Genomic DNA, 12,481 nt, shown 5'->3' with positions numbered 1-12,481 from the left:
TCCCTTATGTTTTCTGTAAACTGGTTGTTAGATTTAGAATCTTGATTAATTTTTAATTAAATTAATTACCATTAATTTTTTGCGGCAAGAATATTTTATAAGTAGAACTGTGTACTTAACCAGAAGATATACAGTATCTGGTTGTCCCACTTTAGTGACCTAAATGAAGACTTATCAGTAGACTCAGGTGGTATTACCATGGTCTATCCTATATAGAGTTCCTAATCAGTTCCTAACAATTTTATCAGCCATTGAGAGCATCATTTTTTACTCTACATAGGTTTCTCTTTAGATCTATTATATAAATTTCATGATCAAGTAGCGTTTTCTTTTCTGTATACTTTAGGAATTATTGTTATTATTTTTACTTTAGGAATTAGTTCGCAATTCTTCAGTGACTTTTTCTAAGATTTTCAATACAGTTTTTATAATTAGTTAGGGATGCTTGCTAGATGACCTGAAATTGTTCCTTTGACACCTTATAGATTATATCAACGTGGTGTTTTAGGGTGGGCTTGAATAATATTTTTTCAGTTTATTCATGAATAAGTCAGAATTCCCTATACACAGAAGTGTAAGTAGTATAAAATATTGGCAACTTTCATATTAAGGCCTATCTTTGAAAATAGCTTCCCTTAATAGCTGCAAAAACCCATTACAAAAGTAGGGTGAATCTTGAGAGCTCAGTAGATTTTCCTTGTCTAAGCTATGCAGATCTTTTCTTTTGCCTTGCTTTATAATGTCATGTTATTCTGGAAACACAGTTAACTGATACAGAAGTCACATAAGTATTTTGCCAGCAGTAAAGAGCAGACATATTCTACATTATTTTTGTTTGTTTCCTTTCAGCTTTCTTTTCTGTATTCTTGGAAAATGTCTTCAAATTGTATTTAAGCTCCATGAGGACAAAGACCATGTCTGCCTCATTCATCATTTTTTCCTTGAAAGCTTAGCATAATTACATGGCCCTAGAATAGACTTTATAAATATTAGTTGGATGAAAGGATTGATTTCTTTTTTATTATTTTCTCTGTTTATTAAGGAAATTTTTATGTAGCTATCTGAGCAGTGTTTCTTACCCTCTTATAAATTGGTGGAGGATTTTAGTAGTTGGATCATCAGATCTTGGAACATCGCTTTTACTACTTCCTTAAAAGTTGCAGTGAAGGTCTTTGGTTATACTGCTCCTAAATGACTGGAGATAAATACATAATATTGTTAAAATATCCCTACCATCTCTGTGGCATTCCAGTGGTACCCTGATAAAGTAAAACTAGCTTTTGTCTTGAGCCCTTGCAATTGTGCTTCAATCCAAACACATTCTCAGAAGTTTTGCCTGATAATCAAATGAGAACTCAAATGATAAACTAACAAGCTATACTTAGATTAATTGCTATTTTTAATTACTTCGCTCTAGATTTTTTTTTCTGTTTGTATAAAAGTTGACCTCTAAGTATTCATTCTTCTATATTTACTTAAAATGTAGTTACTTATTATGTAACTACCTAATTAAAGCATGGACATTGCTGAACTCTGAAAGCGTTCGTTCAGAAATTAAAATTGCTTACGCAGTATGCTGTGGAGACGTCACTCTTTCTCTTGGTGCTCTAGGTTACTTGCTATCTATATTGATATTAGACTTCTTTACCTTCCCTTGACCTATATGACTTTTGAGAACAGCTTGGAAATGTTTCTAAATAACAGGTTGCTATTTTATGTTTCTATCATGCCTACTAACCCTATCATATAATAGTAAAATGTTAAGCTGCCTATTTTATGTAATTATATTCTATAATATTTAGTGTGCTTTGTGTTATTAATCAACAGGATACAAATAGTTGGATTTTTGGCTGCATAAACAGCACTTCTATGTGGTAAGTTTTTTGAACCTAAGGGCCTCAATGGTTCATTTTTCTCAATATAAATAATATAAATCATACTTATTAAAGATTTATTTATTTTAGAGAGAGAAAGAGGGAGCCAGGGGTAGTGGGGAGGGGCAAAGAGAGAAGGAGAGGGAGAGAATCTCAAGCAGACTCCTTGCTGTGCGTGGAACCTGATGTGAAGCTCGATCCCATGACCCGGAGATCATGACCTGAGCCAAAATCAAGACTCATATGCTTAACTGACTGAGCCACCCAGGCACTCTCACATCAAACTTTTTAGAATAGCTTCATACATTCTTAAGCGTATTGTGCTGCTACATTACATTGTAGTATTGATTTTAAAATGAAAAATAAAGGAAATTAACATATCAGCAGTATTTGCAAACATTGAAATGGTTGCTAGGAAATACAATTTTTTTGTACCCACAGGAGTGTATGGATAAGAGTATATTGGATTAGACTTACTGGACTTGTTTCATTAGAACTTTCTCTGATAGATCTGTAACTGGCTTCTTTTTCCTCTGAAGCTTATTTATAATTTATTATATTTTAATATATTTGTCCTTTAATTATATTTTCATATTCATTTCAAAGCCGGCAGGGGATTGATTTATCATGGAAAGCTGAACTACTGCCAACAATTAAGGTAAATTATGACTTTAAAATTTTAATATCCAGGTGAAAAAATACTAAAAATTTCTTCAGTCTATAGGCATTTTAGAATATGGTCTTTTATTAATTCATCTAAGTATTAAATGAACTTGAGATTTGCTAATATACAGTTTAGAAATATTTTCCCTGGAAATACATTTTAATGGAGAATAACATGCAATGTTTTTTTTTAATTTGCAGAGATTAAAACTGTAAGTTAACAATCCTCTAAATAAAATTAAATCTATATATTATAGCATCATACCAAGAGCTGGATAAATTTTTAAAAGTTAATTTGAGGCTATGTTTGGGATGGTGTATCTTAAAATGGAAGCTGAGTAGTAGTTTGAGTTTTTGGGAGAGGACCTACAGTAGGAAAGTGAGCATCTCAGAGATGCAAAGTAATTTTCCAGATCTACTTCAGTATCACTTTGTGGTCAAGCACTTGGGTAACTCTACTTTATGTAGTACTCCATGGAATTTATTTAATAATTGTTTGTGATTTCCTTAAATAACTCTGATAGGTCAGCAAGTCTTTTTACAAAAGGTTAATATTGTTGAGAAGAATAAAACAGTTCTAAAACTTGATGAAAATACCTCTTCTAATTTCTAAATTGTGTTTATTATAACTCATAATCTTATACCAGGAATAACAATTTTCAGTCTTCAAGTATTTTTTCATAATGAATACTAGCCTCATAAACTTGAAAGTGAAGCCATCTCGTCGGTCCCAATCATCTCCCAGTCCAGTTCAGTTATTTGTTATTTATCTGTATAGTCAACTCTGTACTATACCAATAGAGAGGAATGATGATAGAATGAATAATTGCAAGTTACTTCACACTTGACTTTGGAACAGTTGCAGTTATTTTTTTCTGTCACCTCAGTCATCCTTATTTTGTGTATATTCATTCCTATGGTGTTGTATTCAAGAGTTAAATATTGTAGGAAAATGAATAGACTCATATGAACATTTTTAATGTCTCTTACTGGTTCTATCCTAGCCTTTTAGGCAGGAGCAAAACAAACAAAAGTAGTAGGATATACTTAATGATAATCATTCATAAACCTTTCCTTGAATTTCCAATTTTGATAGTATATCCTATCTAACCTGTAATTTAAGAGTTAGGAAGAAATAAGTGATTAAAATCCTGAAAGAATGTTACTTTGCTCCTATTTTTAAAAAGTTACTTTTAAAATAATAAAATCCTTATATATATTTTTAATCTCGAAGATTCAACAATGTATTCGTCTAGTTCTAGACCCTGTGTTGTTTCTTCTAAATTTAAGAAACAGCGGGCAGAAGAGCAGGAGAACAAGCTATTTTTTTTCAAGATTTATTTATTTCAGAGAGAGAGTCTCAAGTAGGTTCCCCACTGAGTGGGAGCCTGATACAGGGCTCGATCTCACAACCCTGCAATCATGACCTGAGCCAAAACCAACAGTCGTATGTTCAGTTCATGACCTGAGCCAAAAGCAAAAGTTGGACGTTCAACTGACTGAGCCACCCAGGCACCCCAGTCTGCTGCTTGCTTTTTATAGTTGAATGCTGAAAGAGATTGCCAGATAGCATTAAAAGCCTACTGAAATTTAGAGAGGGAAAATGGGAGAAAGAGGTTTAGAAGATAAGGATTGCAGTATTCTGCAACTTTAGGTGTTCTCAGTTGAAGAGGATTATAATTATTAAACATAAATAAACTTCTCCATTGTAATGAAAATCAAAATTATATGTTAGCCACTTCTAAAAAGGACACAAAGTCAATTTGCCATCAAGTTGAAAAGAAATAAAAGATTAAAGTGAAAAGATTTCATGAATTTTATTCCTATTTATATCATCTTAACAATAAGTAATGTCAGATGAGAATCATATCACTTTTAGCATTGCTGCTAACTAAACTGTTAATAAATAGAAGACTCCAGCAAAGCACCTGTAAATTCAGTTTTTAAATACCAGTCATATGGAATTTTTCTGTCATGGGTACAATGAAGAAGTTTCTAAAAACAAAAAGCACAGCAGGCCAAGAATTTGGTAAGCCAAAATGGATGTATTGTTCAAAACAAACAAAAAACTAACTTTCTAAAGATAACTAACTTGTATGAGAAAACTACCTTGTTGCCATTTTGCCTTAATCATACTTTAGCACCATAGCTTTGCTCTGCACATCAAACCCTGGTGTTTGATTTCCTGTGTGTGTTGTTTCACCATTAAGGGCATTTTACCCTTAAAACACTGAAAAATTTCCCAACTTCATATTAATCTTACCTGTCAACCTAACGATTTCATGAATATGATTATATTGTCAAGTTCCTACTGACAGTATAACTATATAGGAACTTTATAAGGAAATTTTTTTTGACACTGTTACCTTTTGAAGTATTCTGATCCCAAAAAAAAAAAAAAATTCTTGAGAAAAAAATTATTCTTGAGAATAAGTAGCAAAGGATAGCCACACAGAATAACCATGATTCTTTCTAATTAACTTTCATACTGTCTACCATCTGTTTGGTTGGTCTCAATTGTATGTCAATATGGTTTGTGAGGCCCTTTTAAGGCCTTTTAATTTACATTAGAATGGATTAAGTCCATTGCTGAGACTTTGGCAAGTAAGTTGAGGTGAAGCCTAGGAGGTTAAAAAACACACTCACAGGTGAATCTGGTCAGGTTGTTAGAGAGCCACTTATTCACAGTTCTTCAGCTTCAGAGCCTCTGTTCAACTTGCCCACATAAGTGCTTCTGAAGAAAATTGGAGAAAGTTAACTGTCTGCAGAAATTTCTTAATACATACGAATTGTTACCACATATACTTCCAGAAAAAAACCTGGATTTAAAAACTGTATTTGGTGCTGTAGATTTTCATTAAGTAGACCAGTCTCTTATCTATTTATTCCTCAAAATATAGGCTGTAGGATCTGGTCTTAATTTTGAAAATAGATGTTCATGTGATAAGGCGCATTATTCATCTTATTGTGTCTTCATGTCATTTACTGAATAAGTTCCAGAGGATGATATTCCTATATATCATTAGGCAGAGACTCTTTACTTCTTGGCTACATCAGAATCATTTGAGATTAAGTTGCAACTCTTCCATTATTTTTAGCATTCATTCATTTATCAGCTATTGAATGCTCTTGTCATATGCTAGCTACCAAAATAAATGTAGAAATCGTATTGTAATGTTATAAAAAACAAATGGACAAATTATAAAAGATACCAAATCTGGAAATAATTATGTAAAATAATTACATTTAGTATTAAATGTCATTTGTTTTACATGAAGGGGTACAGTTCAAGTAATATTTTTGGCAGTTCATATTTACAAAATATTTGGAATTTGAGTTCAGGATTATTGACCTGAAAATGTAAACATGGGTGTTTTATGAGGTACTGGATGTAAAGTTTGGAATCAGTTTTTTATAACCAATTAAGTAAGAAATAAGTGTTTATAATTTCTTTTAACATGTTTTAAGTTCTGTATACCCTCAAAAAGAAAATCAGCTTTTTATGTTTGGTTTGTTTGTTTTTTTTTTTTTTTTTAGTCTCTGATGTTAAGACTTCAAGACTATCCATCTTTGTCTCATCTTGTTGTATATGTACCATCTATTCATGGAAGTAAGGTAACAAATGGATTAAGGTTGTTATGAGAATGTTTAGTGGATACTCATGCTAAATATTTAAGTTATTTTTTGATGAATTCTTCTGCATAGTGCTTATCTAAAACAATGGCCAGTTTGGTGATCCACCTAAGACTATTAAATCGTTAGGATCACCTACTCTAACTTGAACTAAGCAGAATTAACCCAAGTCTCTGTGTTCAAAGTGGGAACGTACTTTATGTATTAGTCTTTCAAAATCTATTCATTATTGGTACCCTTTTATGTGGAAGACTCTGTGCCAGGAATTATAGGAGGCACACAAATGAGGAAGACATGAATCCAATTCTCAGAAAGCTACATACTGTTGGATAGGGGGAGAGAAATATTTGGAAACAGAGGGAAGAGTGAGAATAGAAGAGGTACCCAAAAATATAATACAAATCAGAATATAGCAAATAAATGAAAGGTATAAGAAGGGGAGATATCTCTGATGATGGAATGAGGAAAGGCTTTATTATGAGGTGATATATAAAATTTTCTTAAAGGATAGTTAATGTTTTTATGGGTAGCATGAACATTGTAGAACTGTGCTGTCCAGTATGGCACAGGTGGCTATTTAAATTAAAAACAATTAAAACTAATAAAAATTCAGTTCCTTGGTTATACTAGCCATATTCCAGATGCTCAATAGTAACATCATTGCAGAAAGTTAAAATGAACAGCACTGCTGGGACAAAGAAACGATGAGATCCAAACATGGAAGTGTGAAAGTGTGAGATGTGTTTGGAAACAGTGAATACGTAAGTAGTAATTTTGAAAAGATGGCCACCATGGGTAGGATAGTAGTGGAAGAAAAGTCTGGGAAAGTAGTTTGTGGCCAAACTCTAGAGGACCTTGATTGGAAAATTCAGGACTTCATAGAATTCAGGAGTTAGTAGGCAGCTGAAAGATTTTCACTGTACTAGAAATGGGATCAGAGCCATTTTGGAAGATGAATCTGTTTATGGTGTGCATGGATTAGAAACAGACGAGCTGCTGCATAAGGGGTTATGAGGGCTCGAACTAGGGAAGTGGGAGTAGAAATAAAAGGATGATGATTTTTGAAGAAGTTGGGGGAGGAGGAAGCAAGAAGATAGAGGTAAAAGACCCTCTGCTTCCCTTCCCCATTTCACCCAATAAGCTTATCCTTCAGTATCCATCCTAAGTGTTCCTAGTCTCCTTTTCATGACTCGTCCAGATAACTTCTTTCTTCTGTGACGCTTTGTTTATAACTTCTTTGAGAAATTATGCTGAATTATAATTTATTTGTTTATCTCTCTATTACCATCACCATATCGTGAATTCTTTGGGAGTAAGATCAGATAGATTTTATCCTACTTTGCATCCTTATCCTTTAGCAACTCACTACCATATATATGCTCAAGAAAATAGTTCTTTAATGAGAAAATTGTTGAGATTTGAGGCCAAAATCATTAGGAAAATTTGAAAGACAAAAAAGGGGATGTAGTTGGGAGTTAACTCAAAGACTGAGTCTCACAAGTACCTTATAATGAATTCATTGTTTTGTTTTGCTTAGCTCAGGTGAGAGGTAATTCAACATCTTCAATTCTAAAAGCTCTCTTTAGGGGTTTTTCTGTCAGGTAAGTTGGTTTTGAATGAATTTAAACATCTTTCCCAAACTTGAAAGGCCCTGGCTGGTTATTCCAAGAAATTAATGAGCCTTTCACAAGTAACCAGCCTTAGCAGCCTAATGAATATTTAATATGTCTTAATGCTCTTTGGAAAGTAACACTTGCTGACTCTTCTGTTGCATACCCAGTCTCATAAGGATGTTAATTTAGGCCTTTTATAATTTCTACATATCTGTTATAACCCATCATCAGAATATATATATTTAAATAGCTTGAAAATTTTTTGCAGTCAACTGATAATATAGTTTTCAAAATGCCAATGTGGAATTACATGCATTTTTTGATGCCAGAAAACAAAATAATTCCATTAGAAAGAGGCCCTTGAATTCTTTTCTTGGGTATGGGTTTATTTCATAAAGGGAATAGCCAAATTTTTAAAGCAATAATAAAAATTGTATTATTTTAAATACCTGTACGAACTGATTTAAAATTGATTCTGTCTCAGGCAATGTCTCACCCAAAAGTGCTTTGTAAAAATATGATGAATAATCTTGTTCAGTAGATGATTGTTCTAACCTTGTAACAGTTGTTTTCTATAAGGAAAATGTCTGATGGTATAGTTGGCCTTATAAGTAAAGAAGGGGGGGAAAAGCAAAGCCTCTTAACAAGTTTTTCCTTTTATTCCTAACATGTGTACTGTAGTCAGATAGCATTTTCCCACATCTATTTTTAACTTTCAGAAACAAAAGATCCACCCAAGAGGCAAACAAAATAACATTGCTTCAAGTACAGTCCAAGGTGTACTTCTTAGAAAAGCCTAGGATAGACCTCACTGGCTTTCTGCTTCCTGTAGACAGCAAACTACTTGCTAGCTACAATTAGGCATCAGATTAATTTGTTCTTCAGATCCTTTAGATCAAAGTAATTTGGTTTCTTTGTGGAGATTATTTTAATGAAACCATTCTTATTGCAGACAGCTTAGGGCAAAGTTCTTATGTCATTGTAGAAATGTTATTACATACGAAATGTCGTTACAAAACATTGTAATTATACAGATGTCACATTTTAGTTTTACTTTTTTTGAGATAGCATTTCTTTTTCTTGCTTCATACATAGTAAACCTTTTTTTCCATTTAATCGAATCACTGTTCAGCTTGAAATAATTGTATACAAATAAATTTAGCCATCTGTAGATGAATGGCAGTATGTCCATCTCCAAGTCTTTTGTAGTCTAATTAGAGTGTTGGAGATACATAATTAATATGGGATTTTTAAAAGTAAATGTAACAAAATTGTATTTCTTTTTGACTCAAAGTATCGAGAAATTTTTAATCTAAATCTCTAATCTTGAGTTAACTTTGATTCTTAATGCTTTGATCCATCCTTTAACGTTCCTCTTCTACAAACACCTAAAAGTAGCTGGAAGGAAACTGGACTGTTCATCAGCTGTTGTACAAATGATCCTCCAGTAATTTGTCTATTAGGTTAAGCCCTTTCACCAAATTTTCTTAGCTTAGCATCTCTCTTTGAGTAATTGCCATCTAAGTATAGCCAGAGTTAGAATATGATAGGTAATAACTTCTGCAAGGCTCAAGTTTATTTATAGACTTTTATTTTCCACTCAGACATCAAGTGAAGATATTTTACTATAAATGTTATTCTATTTTTTCCTAAAAATCAATGTTTTATATTTTAGTTTGTTGTAGATTGTGAATTCTTTAAAAAAGAGACAAGATCCATTCAGCTTCCTGTAACTCATCTTTTTTCCTTTGGTAAGTGCTTTGATTTTGGAAGTCTTAAGAATTCCTTTTCTTTTTTTTTTTTTCCTTTCTTTTCTTTTATTTTAAAGTAAGCTCCACACCAAGTGCAGAGCCCAGAACAGGGCTTGAACTCAGGACCCAGAAATTAAGACCTGAGCTGAGATGAACAGACGGACAGTCAATTGACAGAGCCACCCAGGAATCCCAAGAATTGCTTTTATTTTTAATAGAGTGCTTATTTATTTTGCCAGTCAGTTGCAATAATGAAAAGCCTATAACATTAAAAATTGTGTATTTCAAGTATAGTTCTTTGAATAACCATATAATGTAGTCCAGTGGTTTAATCATTATTTAATACTGGGCCAGACGTCACTTTCTGAGAAGTGAACTTTAACTTTCTCCCTGGTCATATACATTTGCAAGTAATTGTGTGTGTGTGTGTGTGTGTGTTCTTCCATGAATTTATACTACATGTTGGCCCTTTCAATAAAATGTTTATTATAAGGTATAAATTGCTGTCTGCCCCATGGAAGTTTCAAGATTTCTCTAAATATTTTTCCCATTTTTTTATTGTGGTAAAATACATGTAACTAAATATGCCTTTACATTTTATTTTGAAATATTTTTGAGCACTGAGAACAGTTACAGAAAGAGCACAGGCTTCTATATCCTTCACTCACCTTAACATAAACAATGCAGTTGTCAAAACTAAGAAATTAGTATTCATACAACACTATTAAGTAAATTACAGGCTTTATTTGGTTTTCATCAGTTTTTCCACCAGTGTTCCCTGGGTTCCCACATTGCATTCAGTTGTCATGTCCTGTTCATCTCCTCTAATCATTGATAGTTCCTCGGTTTTTCCTTGTCTTTCATAACTTTGGCATCTTTGGAAAGTACTTGTCAGTTATTTTGTAGAATATCAAATACTGGATATGTCTTATGCTTTCTTATGATTTGATTAATGTTGTACATTTTTAGCAAGAATATTGCCAGAATTATGCGTACTTCTCATTGTATCCTGTGGTTGGACACATGATATCACTATGTCTAATTACTACCAGTGTGAACTTGATTACTTGGTTAAGGTAGTGTCTTCTAGGTTTTTCCACTGTAAATTTATTTGTTTCCTTTTTCTATTTAATAAATGTGTTAGGAGAGCTACTTTGAGAATGTTTAAGTATCCTTTTATCTTCAAAATAACCCACTAATGTTATCATCCATTGGTTCCTCTAGTCTGAGGCAATTATTACTGGTATTCTATATTTATTGGAATTCTTGTGAAAGGAAAGTTGTCCCTTCTCCATTTATTTACTTAATTTTTATTTATGTCAGTATGACTCATGGATATTTATTTTATTCATTGGATTATAATTCAATATCATTACACTTTTTTTCTTAAGTTGTTCCAGCTTTGGATATTGGGAGCTCATTTTAGGTTGGCTCCTTGACCTTTTGACATGGCCTATCATTAAAATATGTATTTTTTAATATTCTGTTTGTGAAAAGAATCTGTTACTTGAGAGCAGAAACTTTTAGATTTTTATCCCTCCCCCACTTTTTGGGGGGCGGGGTGGTAAGAAAGATACTCAGAACAAAACAGAAATGACATGTCTGAATCACCCATCTCATTAAAGATAGCAGACTTATAAAGTGAAAGATCTACCAAGAAAGCATACCTATTTGAAATTGAAAATATGTACTTGACTTTTTAAAATACATACATTATAAATGTTGTCCAGAGTTTATTGAAAGAGGATAGGATTTTTAGGAGTTCACTCTTCCATACCAGAAATGAAAACCTATAAATTCTTTTTTAATATTAAAATGTATTAGCATTAGTTAAACATTGTTAAGCAATTAGTAATTCTTAAAAAACCATTTGGTATTCTAAGTAATACAGTACTTTCAATTCAACAGGACTGTCTTCAAGGAAAGTGATATTAAATACAAGTGGGCTGTTTTATAATATAGAACTTCTAAACTTTGGACAGGTAATTATCATGATTATAACAAGGATTTGATTTTACTGTTTAGTTAAGCAAACAAATAAACTTTTGTTTTCTTGTTTGTTTGTTTTTGTGGTCAAACTCTTACTAGATATACCAGGCTTTTAAAATCAACGTAGTAAGCAAGTGCTCAGGAGTCAAAGGTAAGTGTATTTTCTGAGAAGAATAGTATTGTCATTTGAAGAATCAATAGGTCTTCACTTGAATTTTCTATAATACTTATTTATTTTATGTGAATCAAAATTAAATATATGATAATAGAAAAGCTGTCTGTATTTCCAAGATATTTAACATAGACCCTTTCTTAACACTAAGCATCTTCAACTGTTATCAGTTTATCCACATTTAAAAAATACTCTCTATATTTTTTATCTCATTATAGTAGTAATTCAGATTTAGCTGTTTTACCAATTTCTTAATACTTTCCATGTGCTCTAATATCTCTTGTAAGTCTAATTAAACATTATTATTTAATAATTCTCTAATTTTTAATGTGATCTTACCCTTACTGGTTATTTTTTATGAAATGGGTAATTGTGTAGTTAGTTAGGTATTATAGTAGATTATGTAACATTTAGTGTCACGTAACGTTAATAACACATATTGCCTTTATGTTTCCACAGAAGAAATAACTAGTATCTATAAACTTCATATTCCTTGGTCTTACGAAGATTCACTAACTATTGCACAGTAAGTATATGAAAAAATTTATCTTAAACTTTGGTCATTTTGAATAAATATATTCTATTTAGTTTATTTAAATCATAGTGAAATTTTAATGAAACTATTTAAGTACCTCTTAATAAAATGTAACTATCTTTTAGGTAGCACTGTGCTCATAAGATAATATTATAAGATAATGTGTATTCTTACCTAAATGATCTAGAACTTAAACATTGCTTGCTTGGAGCATCAACCCTTCCTAGACTGTCCTCCAGCAACTGTGATGC

At 32.1% G+C, this 12,481-nt stretch overlaps 1 protein-coding gene across 1 annotated transcript in view; it reads left to right on the top strand.

Annotated features, from left to right (window-relative positions):
* PGAP1 (post-GPI attachment to proteins inositol deacylase 1) overlaps positions 1-12,481 on the top strand; it is a 73,297-nt gene that overhangs the window by 36,812 nt on the left and 24,004 nt on the right. Inside the window, exons 11-17 of the mRNA XM_045806379.2 lie at positions 1,828-1,874; positions 2,481-2,532; positions 6,075-6,152; positions 9,459-9,534; positions 11,443-11,516; positions 11,623-11,674; positions 12,155-12,221. Of these exons, the coding sequence (XP_045662335.1) occupies positions 1,828-1,874; positions 2,481-2,532; positions 6,075-6,152; positions 9,459-9,534; positions 11,443-11,516; positions 11,623-11,674; positions 12,155-12,221 (446 nt within the window). The remainder of the gene's footprint in view (positions 1-1,827; positions 1,875-2,480; positions 2,533-6,074; positions 6,153-9,458; positions 9,535-11,442; positions 11,517-11,622; positions 11,675-12,154; positions 12,222-12,481) is intronic.

This window comes from Ursus americanus, chromosome 1, assembly GCF_024610735.1.
Source record: "Ursus americanus isolate L20-20 chromosome 1, mUrsAme1.1.p, whole genome shotgun sequence".
Taxonomy (NCBI): Eukaryota; Metazoa; Chordata; class Mammalia; order Carnivora; family Ursidae; genus Ursus; species Ursus americanus.
The sequence above is the reverse complement of the archived record's forward strand: the minus strand, read 5'-3'. Positions and strand labels throughout refer to the sequence as shown.